The 12,752-nt window shown below is 61.1% G+C and overlaps 2 protein-coding genes across 2 annotated transcripts in view; one reads left to right on the forward strand and one right to left on the reverse strand.

Moving 5' to 3' along the window:
• GAA (glucosidase alpha, acid) overlaps window positions 1-6,306 on the forward strand; it is a 12,942-nt gene extending 6,636 nt beyond the window's left edge. Inside the window, 13 exon segments of the mRNA XM_006108554.3 lie at window positions 38-148; window positions 338-373; window positions 375-452; window positions 548-632; window positions 1,101-1,218; window positions 1,520-1,653; window positions 2,228-2,379; window positions 2,497-2,645; window positions 3,444-3,585; window positions 4,056-4,205; window positions 4,542-4,706; window positions 4,982-5,134; window positions 5,507-6,306. Of these exon segments, the coding sequence (XP_006108616.1) occupies window positions 38-148; window positions 338-373; window positions 375-452; window positions 548-632; window positions 1,101-1,218; window positions 1,520-1,653; window positions 2,228-2,379; window positions 2,497-2,645; window positions 3,444-3,585; window positions 4,056-4,205; window positions 4,542-4,706; window positions 4,982-5,134; window positions 5,507-5,566 (1,533 nt within the window). The 3' untranslated portion in view covers window positions 5,567-6,306.
• A 1,894-nt stretch (window positions 6,307-8,200) lies between these two features.
• On the reverse strand, window positions 8,201-12,447 carry LOC102427012 (eukaryotic initiation factor 4A-III-like; the record flags this gene model as incomplete). Its single annotated transcript, XM_006108555.3, has 10 exons — window positions 8,201-8,521; window positions 8,623-8,750; window positions 8,862-8,969; window positions 9,333-9,448; window positions 9,879-10,017; window positions 10,418-10,559; window positions 10,970-11,050; window positions 11,188-11,320; window positions 11,793-11,855; window positions 12,226-12,447. Coding segments are annotated over 10 exons (1,149 nt in total), but the record flags the coding sequence as incomplete, so codon positions are not given.
• Between the last annotated feature and the right edge of the window lie 305 nt (window positions 12,448-12,752).

A 12,752-nucleotide genomic window follows, 5' to 3' on the forward strand; every position in this document is an offset into this window, starting at 1 on the left:
TCGCCTTTCCTTCTCCACCCGCTTCCCTCGCCCCCAGGATCCCGCCATCAGCAGCTCCGGCCCCTCGGGGAGCTACCGGCCCTACGATGAGGGGCTGCGGAGGGGGGTGTTCATCACCAATGAGACCGGGCAGCCCCTGATCGGGAAGGTAGAGCGGGGGCGGGGGGGGGGAAGGGGGGGAGAAGCGGGGGGGGGGGATGGGAGAAGGGGGGATGGGAAAAGTGCTGGGGAAAAAGGCGCTGTCCAGGGCACGGAGGGGGTGGGGGGGCCCCTGACCAGGAGGACACCTCGAGGCCTTCCTCGGGGACCCTGGGTTCCCCCTCGGCCTCTCCTCCAGGGGTGGGCAGGGGCCACCGCCTTCCCCGACTTCACCCAACCCAGAGGCCCTGGACTGGTGGCAGGACATGGTGGCTGAGTTCCACGCCCAGGTGCCCTTCGACGGCATGTGGATCGTGAGTGTGCCCCCCGCCCCCAGGTGTCCCTCTGCCTTGGGGACCGGCCCCACCCTCTGCCCTGGGCAGACACCCACCTCCGGGGCCTCTTGCAGGACATGAACGAGCCGTCCAACTTCGTGAAGGGCTCCGTGGACGGCTGCCCCGATAACGAGCTGGAGAACCCGCCCTACGTGCCTGGTGAGCTCCCACCTGCGCCCTGGCACCGGGCGAGGACTTGGTGGGTCAGGTCAGGTCTCTGGCTGGGGAGACACGAAGCTGTTATTTCTGTTACTTGGGGGTGCAGCCAGCCAGGAAAGGGGGGACCCAGGAGGTTCAGGTGTGGGAGACCCCCGCCACGCAACGTGGACCCCAGCCCTGCAGCTGAGGCGAGACCCGGGAGGGCGGGCATCATGGGCTCAGGAACACGGCAGAGACAGCCCGGAAACGGGTCAGGGCTGGAGCCTGTGAGTCTGGGCTCTGCCTAGGGCAGCCTGTGGCGTCCGCCTCGTTCCCGTCCTTGGAAAAGTGGAGACTGTGTGGGAACGTGCCTCAAGTTCCCAGGGTGCTCCCAGGGTGGGGTGCTCCCAGGGTGGGGTGCTCCCAGGGTGGGGTGCTCCCAGGATGGGGTATGCTAGCCCGCCAGGAGAAAGTGCCCCTCTCCCCCAGGGGTGGTGGGCGGGTCCCTCCGGGCAGCCACCATCTGTGCCTCCAGCCGCCAGTTTCTCTCCACGCACTACAACCTGCACAACCTGTACGGCCTGACCGAGGCCTCGGCCTCCCACAGGTGAGGGCCGGTGAGGGGCGGCCGGGGGGAGGGAGGGAGCCCGGGCCACCCAGGGGCCAAGCCCTGTCCCCCAGGCCCTGCCCAGTGCTTCGAGGACGGCGTGGGCGGGCCAGGCCCCTGGCTCCGGTGGGCCTGGCGGGACGCGGTCCTCCCTGTGACACGGAGGCAGGTGGCTCGGGCAGAGCTGACTGCCCAGCACATGTTGTTGTGGCGCCCCCTCGTGCCTCCCCGCTCTGCCGCTGCATGGCCGGCACTGTGGGTGCCTGACCCTCCGTACAGCTCTGTCCCCTGCTCCGCCCAGGGCCCTGGTGAAGGTTCGGGGGACACGCCCCTTCGTCATCTCCCGCTCCACCTTCGCCGGCCACGGCCAATACGCCGGCCACTGGACAGGGGACGTGTGGAGCAGCTGGGAGCAGCTGTCCTCGTCGGTGCCGGGTGAGAGCCCCGTCGGGGTGTGGGCCCCTCGGGAGGAGCGGCCAGAGCTGGGAGCTGGGCCAGCACATCCCAGGGACACCGGCTGCAATGGCGGGGGCATCGCTGACTCATGTGGGGCGCGGGGCCCAATCAGTACCTGCTCACCTGTGCGGGCGGGTCCCCTCACCTGTGCGGGCGGGTCCCTTGCGGCCCTCCTCTCCACTCACTCCTTCCCGGAGCTGGTGGCCTGCGTCACTCTGGCCCGTGTCATCTCGTGGCTTTCCCCATGTGTCTGTCTGCTAGGGCCCCAGCCATATGGGATCGGGGCCTCACGCCTCATTTTAACTTGACCGCCTCTGCCAAGACCCTATTTCCGAATAAGGTCCCATTCACAGGACTGGGGGTTCGGACTGGAATGTGACCTTTGGGGGGATACCATTCAATGCTAACGGGCTAGTTTGCTGTGCCCACCCCTGCCCAGGTGTTAGGGAGCAGCCTGCAGGCAGGTAGATTAACCTGCTGACCCTGATGAGGCAGGACTGACCAGGGAGTGCGGGAGGGGTGTGGTCTGAGGCCCTTCCTGACCCCCCTGCAGAAACCCTGCTCTTCAACCTGCTGGGGGTGCCCCTGGTGGGGGCCGACGTCTGCGGCTTCCTGGGCAACACGTCGGAGGAGCTGTGCGTGCGCTGGACACAGCTGGGGGCCTTCTACCCCTTCATGCGGAACCACAATGACCTGCACAGCCTGGTAGGCGGGCGGCTCCGTCCCGGGACCCGACCCTGACCGGCAGCAAGCTGGCGCTGCCCGGCCGGACTGCAGGCGGCCGAGTGGGTAACCCGGCCCTCCGCCCTCTGCCCACCGCAGCCGCAGGAGCCGTACAGGTTCAGCGAGACGGCGCAGCAGGCCATGCGGAAGGCTCTGGGCCTGCGCTACGCGCTGCTGCCCCACCTCTACACGCTCTTCCACGGCGCCCACACCCGCGGCGACACCGTGGCCCGGCCCCTCTTCCTGGAGTGAGTGCCCCGGGGCGGGGACGATGGCCCATGGGTGCCCAGTGGGGGGGCAACCGCCAGCCCAGTGACCCCGGGGCAGCCCGCCCTGCCACAGGGGAGTCCCCGGAACCCAGCCAGAGCAGGTTTGCAGCTGAGTGAGCCGAGGCCCTCCCTCCCGGGGTCCCCCCTGCACCCCAGTTCCTGCCCCTTAGATGCCAGCTCAGGGCTGGGGGCAGTCGAAGTCCAGAGAAAGCCGGCATGAAGGCCCTGAGCAGGGACCAGGCCACCGGCGGAAAAGTGAGTTGAGAGACTGCCATGATCGCACCCGTCCAGGCTCAGGGCCGGAAAGGACGTGGTCACGTGGGAGGTGCCGTGCGTAGATGGTGCCCCCATCCGCAGCCTCAGGGTCCTCACGTGGCTAGGTCGTTAGCTGGCGATTGGAAAATCCAGGTTCCCTTCCCCTCACCACAAACATGAAGGTCAGGTGGGTCGCTAGTTAGTGTAGAAAACGAGCAGCAGGTGGGAGGGTTCCCGGAGCGAGAGCGGCCTGGGGGTCAGACCAACACTAAGAACAGGCAGACAGTGGGCAGGGCTCCGTGTGCAGAACAGGAGGCGGGGGCAGCGCCTGCGTGTCGCCTTGCCGACCGGGGAGGGTCCGTCCTGCTCCTGTGTTGACCAGTGGGTCGGAGAGCGGCCCTGCCGTCCCAGCCAAGTGCGGGCTCCTGGGTTCCCGCACACGGGCTCCGGCTGCTTCCGAGCCTCCCTGCGGGGCTCGTGGCGCGGACCTCAGGGCTCCAGGCTCCCGGCGTCTGCGCGCAGGTTCCCCGAGGACCCCCGCACCTGGCCGGTGGACCGCCAGCTCCTGTGGGGAGAGGCCTTGCTCATCACGCCGGTGCTCGAGGCTGGGAAGGTGGAAGTGACTGGCTACTTCCCCGCCGGCACGTGGTACGACCTGCAGACGGTGAGTCCCGGGTCCCTAACCCCAGAGAATTGGGAGACGAGAGGGTCCCTCCCTCCTGTCCTGTCAGCGTGGACTGTGTCTGCCCCGAGGTCCTTGGGCCTCGCCTGTGCACTCCCGGGCGTCATCCTGTGCTGTCCTTGCGGGAACCCATTTTCCGGATGTGCAAACTGAGCCTGAGCTGAAACTTGCCCGGGTGCTGTGGCCCTCCCTGCTACAGGGCGAGCCAGGACCCCACTTCTTTTGCTCCCAACATCCTGCCCCTCCCGGTGCCCTCTGGCCTGCCTCACCCGGGCCCAGGATTCGGGCCTCTCCTGCCGGTTCCCACCAAGTGGCCGGGCCCCTGCCCTGAGGTCACACCAGCTTGTCTCTGCCAGGCCCCCTGGGCCTCCCCGTGGAGTCCTCGGCTCCTGACCACAGCACGGGGCTTTGGCACTGCCCAGGACCCTTGGTGACGTGCCATCCCCATCCAGGTGCCAGTAGAGGCCCTTGGCAGCCTCCCGCCTCCACCTCTGGCACCCCTCAAGCCTGCCATCCACAGCGAGGGCCAGTGGGTGACGCTGCCGGCCCCCCTGGACACCATCAACCTCCACCTCCGGGCTGGACACATTATCCCCCTGCAGGTACCTGGCCGGACACCGAGGCATTTGTCCGGGGCCACATGGCTTCTGTGCAGCTGGGGTCCAACCCGGCCCCGGCAGCGATGCTCCTGAGGGTGGAGGAGGAGCGGGTCCAGGGGGGAGGCTCGGGAGACAGCCCACTAACTTGTGGCCGGGCCCGCGGACGGGTCAGCCAGTCTGCAAACATCTGTGGGCCTCTCCTGTCCTCGGGGGTCCGGGCCACTCGACGGCAGGCTGTCGTGCAGACCCTGGTTCCCGGGCCCGGGGCTGCCCTCACACGGTGTCCTTCCCGCCTGGGTCGAAGGCTCTGCCAGGTGACATGTGCCACCCGGTCTGCAGGGCCCTGGCCTCACGACCACGGAGTCGCGCAAGCAGCCCATGGCGCTGGCCGTGGCCCTGACCTCGAGCGGGGAGGCCCGCGGGGAGCTCTTCTGGGATGACGGGGAGAGCCTGGGGGTGCTGGAGCGTGGGGCCTACACACAGCTCGTCTTCCTGGCCAGGAATGTGAGTCCTGCCCCCGCCGAGCAGGGGTGGAGTGTGGGGCCAGCCTGGGGTGAGGGGAGCCGGGTCTGGGTCCCGGGATGGTCACCCCGAGTGCAGGCTGTTTGCCCGCAGAGGAGTGGGCCCGAGTCCCGACATTGCCAGCTCGCCCAGGGCCCGTGCCGCTAGGCCAGGCTGGGCCGAGGCCCCCCGCCGTCCCCGGGGCTGTGCAGAGGCCTGTCCTGGGGGCTCCCCATTGCCGTCTGCTCACACCCCTTCTCTCTGTCCTGCTGGCCCAGAACACCGTCGTGAACGACCTGGTGCATGTGAGCAGCGAGGGGGCCGCCCTGCAGCTGAGGCGGGTGACCCTCCTGGGCGTGGCCTCGGCCCCCAAGCAGGTCCTTGCCAATGGGGTTCCTGTCTCCAACTTCACCTACAGCCCCGACACCCAGGCAAGAGCCCAAGACGGGCCAGAGGGCTGTCCCCCAGGACGGGTGAGGGTGGGGGTGGCCGGGCCCCTTGGGACACAGTGTCCTCCAAGCTGGCCTCGGGACTTGCTGTCTCGAAGCCGTGGACTCTTGGACCTCACAAGGGGCGGGAGGAACTGGATCTTGGGGGAGGGGGGCATGATCGGCCCCCGGCACCTTATCTTTCTTCTGCCTGTGTCTGCGCTGACGCGCCGTGTTAAAGAGCTTGATTGAGGCGGCCAGAGCTGAGAGCACTGTCCCCGCCAGCCGGGTCAGCCGCCACTCCTGCCTGCTGGGCGCTGGGCTCTCCCCTCTGCCTCCGTGGTTTGGCGGCCAATGGTTCTTTCTTGTTCCCAGACCCTGGACATCCCTGTCTCGCTGACGATGGGACAGCAGTTTCTCATCAGCTGGTCTTGACTGGGGCCAAGGGCGCGTCGGGCCTCGCGTTCCCCGACTTCACCAACCCCTGGTGTTCACCCAGGTCGCGTAGCGCTGACCTCCCTCCAACACCCAGATCTGCTCACCTGTCTACCTCCTGTGCTGGGCGCTGGGCCAGCGGCACCTGCATCACAGTTTCCTGGTCCAGCTCCCATGTCGGGCCAGTGTCCTGGGGTTGCCTGGGTTTGGAACGTTTCACTGGAGCCTTGCTCTCCGTAGCCCGACACGGATGCGTGGAACATCGGCCACCCCCAGCTGCCTGCCCCGATGGCAGGGAAGGTGGCGTTTGGGGCCGCGTGGTACCTGTGCCCCGAGTCACGCTCGGGCGGCTCTGCTGCTGCCCTGACAGGACGGAGCTGGGGGGCCGCCTGCTGGGACCTCGGGAGACTGCCTGGGAAAGATTTTGTTTTAAGTGCAATTATTTGTAATAAAAGCGGCATCCGGCCAAGCCTCTGGGTGCCCCTGGCATCCAGGGCACAGAGGGTGGGCCCGGGGGCCATGACACGGAGACACGTAACAATGTCTTTGAGGAGTGAACGTTTTTCATTGTGATGAGCACAGCTTGCTTCTATTTCTTACCCCCTTTAATGAAATCTTTGCTAAACCCAAAGTCCCCATGACTTTTCTCCTGTTTTCTCCTAGAGAAGTTTTGTAATTTTAAGTCTTACGTTTCCAGCGAGGTTTGATAGATGCGATGAAGTAAAGGCTGGTCCAGGTTTTCTGGTTTTCTTTCTTGTATGACCAGTCCATTGTCCTGGCACCACTTGTTGAAAATATTACCCTTTCCCCATGGAACTGCCTCAGTACCTTGGTTGAAACCCTTTCCCTGTGTGCCTGTGGTCTGTTTATTTCTGTCTCAGGGTCCTACAGGCCTGTCCTCAGCCAGTCCACAATGTCTTCAGTAATATTTTTTTCCCAGTGTTTTTTCCCCCCAGTATGTTTTTATGTTATTTCAGAGGGAGAGGGATCAGTCATGAGAATCATTGATCGGCTGCCTCCTGTACACCCCATGTTGGGGATGGAGCCCACAACCGGGGCATGTGCCTGGACTGGGAATTGAACTGTGACCTCCTGGTTCATGGGTCAACACTCCACCACTGAGCCACGCCGGCGGGCTTTGGTGATATTTCTTGGTATCAGGCAGTGGGAGTCCTCCAGTGCGTCCACTTTTCCAGTTGTTTTCCTCTGCTGGCTTTGTATTTCCAGATGCAGTTCAGAAGCCACTTGTCAATTTTCACCAAAACAATGTCTCTTGGTATTTTGAGTGGGGCCTTGTTGAATGGGTAGGTGAGCTCAGGGAGAACCCCATCCTCTATAATAAAGAGGTAATATGCAAATTGACCTACGACCAGGCCGGCAGGGGGGTTTGTGAGGGATGACCAAACAACTCAACAGCCGGCTGGGTGGGGTGACCAGGCCAGCAGTGGGGTGGGGGGAGCAGTTGGGGGCAACCAGGCTGGCAGGCAGGTGAGCGATTAGGAGCCAGTGGTCCAGGATTGTGAGAGGGATCCTAGATTGGAGAGGGTGCAGGCTGGGCTGAGGGGACCCCCCCCCCTCTTCTAGTCCTTTGGGGCAGTCTCTCACTTATTTGCATCTTTAGTGCCTCACAGCGATGTTTTGTGGGTTCAATGCAGACCTTGCAGCCCTGGGTATTCCCCACATTGGATGCTATTAAAGGGGGTTCTTTAAATTTCCCTTTCCCATGGCGTTGCTTGCAAACAGCACAGATGATCTGGGGAGGCTGACCTTGCAGAACTCACCTTTCAATTATTCGTCAGGGGCTTGTAGATTCTGAGGCCCGCCCCCTTGGTGCCTCCTACCCGGCCCCTCCCAGGTGGCCTCCAGTGGGAGGTTGACACTGAGCTCCCACCACCACTGCACTGGCCTAACCTGTGCAGGTCAGTGCTTCCTGTTTTGAAGCTGCCAGGTGCACAGGTGTTTAGGATTGTTGCATTGCTCTGATAAATTACCCTTCATCCTATGAAACCTCCCTGTCCTGGGGAACCCTTCACTGTGGACTCAGCCACTCCAGTGGTGATCAGTGTGGCGCCGTGGTTTCTCCATTGGTTTTTTTCATTTTCAACTTATTTGTGCCTTTATACAGCGTGGGCAAAAGTAGGCTTGGTTGTGAGTATGAGACAACTTATTGTTGGGTGATTATTGCATTTTCCATCCGAACGACTGCAAGCCTCCTTTTGCCCGCCCTGTTCTTGCCTTCGCCTCTGCCTCATACTGACAAGTGGTCTCCATCCACTTTGTCGGGGCGACCCGACTTATTGGCACAGTTGCTCATAGTGACCCTTTTATTTTGAGGGCAATTTTAACATCTCTTTCCTGATTTTGGTAATTTGAGTCTTTTCTTGGTTAATTTCACTTAAAAATTGTCAACATTCTTGATCTTTTCAAAGAACCAACATTGGGTTTTGTTGATTTTCCAATTATTTCAGAGGAAATTCCTTTCATAAACTATAGTTTCAGAGGCTGGAGTTAGAATCACCAATGAACTTGGAAATTTAGACTCATCCATCCCACAGCACAGGGAGGGGCTCAGCAAGCAGAGTGTGGGTACAGGAAGGTGTGGTAGCTCAGGACATAGAAATGAGAGTTCATGGGCAAAGTTTGAAATGTTTAATGAAAAAGACCAAGAGCAAAGCATTATTTACATGTAGGTAAGAAAAGAAGACAGAACCCAAGACTGAATCCTGGGCAGGTTCCGAGGTGCTACTAGACTTGTTTTCCCCTTTGTAAGAACTTTGTGTGCCTTCATAGATCCTTCTCCCCATGAGGTGCAGGTATTGCTACGCCCTGACACTGGGGTCAGAGGGGTCAAGGTTCCATTACATGTGCGCCGTAACCTCCTTAAACAGAAACTGCTCTGGACACAGCTGGCCAACTCGTCCCCAGTGCAGCAGACGCCTCAGATCAGATCGGCAACTGAAAGCAGGAAAACAGACAAAAGGAGACGCATTAACTGAGGTCCCAGCAGAGCCCCCACGCAGCCCCCGGGACAGGATGGCGGATGGGCCCCCGCGCACCATTCATGGGCATCTCGTCGATCTGCGTGGAGTAGTACTGCTCAATGTCTCGCAGGATTCGGATGTCATCATTCTTCACGAAGTTGATGGCCACGCCCTTCCGGCCGTACCGCCCCGACCGCCCGATTCTTGGGAAGAAGGAAGATTCCGTTGGTACACACAGCGAGGACCGCATGCAGGCGCCCGGCAGCAGGGTGTGGGAGGGTGGGGGGTGTTGAGGGGCGGGGGCGGCGCCCTACCTGTGGATGTAGAGCTCCCGGTTGTTGGGCAGGTCGTAGTTGATGATCAGCGACACCTGAGGGACGTCCAGGCCCCGGGCCCAGACGTCGGTGGAGATGAGCACCCGGCTGCGGCAAGAAGGGGACGTGAGGCCGTCACTCAGTCATGAAGGCTCAAGACTGGATGCCAGTCACCCGCTCCCTGGTCCACGTGGGGCAGGGGCAGCTCCAGAAAGACCCTTCTCAAGGACCCTGGGTGAGTGTGGTGATGGGGCCACGTGTGGGGTCTGAGGACAAGTTCCACGTCTCACCGCACCAGTCACGGAACCACAGGCCGTGAAGATGCCAGCAGGGCTTTGCCTGGAAGACACTGTCCTTCCGCAAAGCTCTGGAGCAGCGGCCTCAGGCTGTGGAGGGGCTCGCTCCCACCGCCCCGACTTCAGAGAAAGCTGCTGCCCACAGACCTGCATGCCCCACCCCGAGCCCACTCACCTGGCGCCGGAGCGGAACTCCTTCATGATGGACTCCCGCTCCTTCTGCGGCATGTCCCCGTGCATCGACGACACCGTGAAGTTGGCTTCTCTCATTTTCTCCGTCAGCCAGTCAACCTACCAACCAAATGGCAGATGCTCCTGAGCTCCCAAAGCTGAGATGGACTCGGGACTTAGCGCACCATCGCGGAGCCCAGTGAGCCACCCCTGGAGCAGGCGCGCTGAAACGCGGACTCCTCCTCACTGGGTGTGAGGACCGTCATTTGCCCAGCCAGTGGCACGAAAACCCTCTCCATCTGTTCACATGGGAACATCCACCAGCTGAGCCACCTGACACCGACGGCGTGGGACTAGAATCGACACTGTGGTTCCACTGAGCACGCGCCCACAGCGGCTTCTGTGCTACAGGGCAGAGTGGGCGGCTGTCCCGGAGACCACGTGCCCACAAAGCCTAAAGCAGACTTCCGGCCTCCACACCCGCCCATCCCAGCTCCAGAGACCAAGCCTCAGTTGGCACCAGAGGCCATGCGAGGGCACAGCCACGCACCTTCCTCTTGGTGTTGCAGAAGATGACGGCTTGCGTGATGGTCAGCGTGTCGTAGAGGTCACACAGCGTGTCAAATTTCCACTCCTCTCTTTCCACCGCCACAAAAAACTGCTTGATGCCTTCCAGCGTCAACTCATCACTGGAGGAGAGACACGAGCCCTGTTACCTGCTCTTCCCACCGAGACTGGGGGGCAGCGCAGGCCAGGCCCCACCAGCCCTCCAGCCCGGGCGGCCCGTCTGGCTGGCCACACCTCCTAGGAGCCACCACTTCTCCCGCCCGGGCCCAGCTCTGGATCAGAACCAGCAGTTACCACCACCCTGAACAGTTAGAACACCCCATTGTTCCACGGTACACACTCATCTTACTCTCAAGCCACCGGTAAACACCGGCAGCTAATTGTTAAGTTTGGAATTGCTAGGTTAAGAGGGAATGCACATGAAAAGCTGGCTTTTCAGAAAAGGCGATTAGGGTTCCGTGTTTGAACCCCAGTGCCGCCCACGTGCCCGTTCAGCACCGTGGAGAGGCAGGGCGTGCTCACCGCTTCACCAGGATGCGGATGGGGTCCGTCATGAACTTGTTGGTCATCTCCAGGATTTCATGGGGCAGCGTGGCGCTGATGAGCACCACCTGCGTGGCCGGGGGCAGGTACCTGTACACGTCGTAAATCTGCTCTTTGAAACCTGGAGGAACAAGACCACAGGAACCTGAGGCCGCACCCTGCACAGAGAGGTGAGGCCAAGGCTCACACTGAATCAGGTGCAGAGCTGCGACTGTACAGCCTACGATTTCCGCAAAATCCTCTCACAGCTCAGCTCAGCTCAGCTCATGGGCCCATCGCCTGTGCTGACCCCGGACACAGAAAACAACGCGTCTGGTCAGGATGACAGGCTGTGCCCTGCTGGCTGTGGGCAGTCTTAGCAGCGGCCACCAAAACACCAACTGAGTCTCCTGCCCCGTGGCCCATGGGGCACAGCTATGCCCCACGGACGCACTGCCGTACTGAGAGCACGTCACTGGTGCCCGTTTCCACCCCGCACTGTGAACATGCGCAATCACGCGGGCAGAGAATCAGTCCGTCTGTTACACTCACCTTTATTCAACATCTCATCGGCCTCATCCAAAACCAACATTTTGATTGCACGTGTCCTCAGACTCCTGCGCCGAATCATATCTAAACAACCAGACGCAGGAGGATTAGACCTCAGGCTACGAGGAAGGAACCGGCCACTCCAGAGACCTCCCTCCGCTCCCTACAAGTGACCCCGTGCAGACAGGCAACGCGGGGAACGGAGCTCGGCCCTCGCTTACCAAAGACACGCCCCGGCGTGCCGGCCACCACGTGCTGCCCGTAGTCCAGCTTCCGGATGTCCTCCCCCACGTTGGTGCCCCCGATGCAGGCATGGCACTGCACGTTCATGTAGTCGCCCAGCGCGAGCAGGCCCTGGCGGGACACAGGTCATTTCCATCCACGTGGCGTGGCCACCACGGACTATTTCCGCCATTACTCACACCACAGAGAGCCCAGTTCTCCTCCCACTCTTTCCTCTGCTCTTCCTACGAAAGTGTTCTAGAATACTGAAGTTAGTTTTAATGGTTTCCCACTACAAACACAGTACATGATAACTACTCAAAACTCAGGAAATATATGAAATTCATACTCTCATCCAGCCAGGACCAGTCCCAGCACACTCCTGCAGCCTTCCGCAGTGCTCACAGTAAGCACAAACAGCTGGCTTTTGGTGCCGACTGCCAGGAACTCCTGGAACCACACAAGCTGCACTAAAATGACTTAACACAAACCCCAACTCATGGACGTGATGATTTATGGCAAAACGACCAGGACTCAGGAGAAGCCTGAGGAACTACAGACCGGATGGCAAGACCTGTAGCGCAACACTGGCGGGGCGCCTCACCTTCTGGATCTGCACAGCCAGCTCTCTCGTGGGGGCCAAGATCAGAGCCTGGGTCTCACGGACCTGGTGAAGGAATTGTCGGGGACAGATGGTCAGTTTCTCAAGGTGGACCCGCTAACGGGCTCAGACCTGTTCTGACTGTGATCTCGCATCAACCACCCATCTGACTTCTAACGGAGGTAAACGCCACTTAATGTCTCTGAAACCACAAGCCCAGGGATCACAGGGCCCCGGGGAGCAGTCTTGTTTACAGACGAGAACCTCCACTCGTTTGGAGTCTCCCGTCCAGATAAAAGGAACGTATGGCAGGGAGTCAGCTCAGGCTCTAGTGTGCCACTCGTTCCCTTTAAAAACCTGAGCCAGCACAACAGAGGAGTGAACACTGCGCCACGGAGGGAAGGAAGCTCCTCCCGGAGGACGGGCAGCCGGTCACCTGGATGTCCAGACACTGGAGGACGGAAATGCTGAAGGTGGCAGTCTTGCCTGTGCCAGACTGAGACCTAGGAGAGAACACAGGGAAGCGGGGCTGGGAACCGTGGCCGCATGCCACTGTCCGTTCACAGAACCCACCGCAGCCACGCTCCGAGGGGAGGGAGCACCGGGAGCTTCTCCCAAACAGCTGCCCCCACCCCGCCCCAAGCAGACCACCACCACCTCAGTGGCAAGAGGTGGGATACGGGCACAATGTCACTTTTTAAAAAAATATATTTTATTAATTTTTTACAGAGAGGACGGGAGAGATAGTTAGAAACATCGATGAGAGAGAAACATCGATCAGCTGCCTCCTGCACACCTCCCACTGGGGATGTGCCCGCAACCAAAGTACATGCCCCTGACCGGAATCGAACCCGGGACCCTTCAGTCCACTGAGCCAAAAGGGCTACGGCCACGATGTCACTTTTAAGTCCCCGGTGAGAGGACAGTAGCTACGGATGGCATCAGGGCTGATGGAGCTGCAGA

This window comes from Myotis lucifugus, unplaced genomic scaffold (assembly GCF_000147115.1).
Source record: "Myotis lucifugus unplaced genomic scaffold, Myoluc2.0 scaffold_2654, whole genome shotgun sequence".
Lineage (NCBI taxonomy): Eukaryota > Metazoa > Chordata > Mammalia > Chiroptera > Vespertilionidae > Myotis > Myotis lucifugus.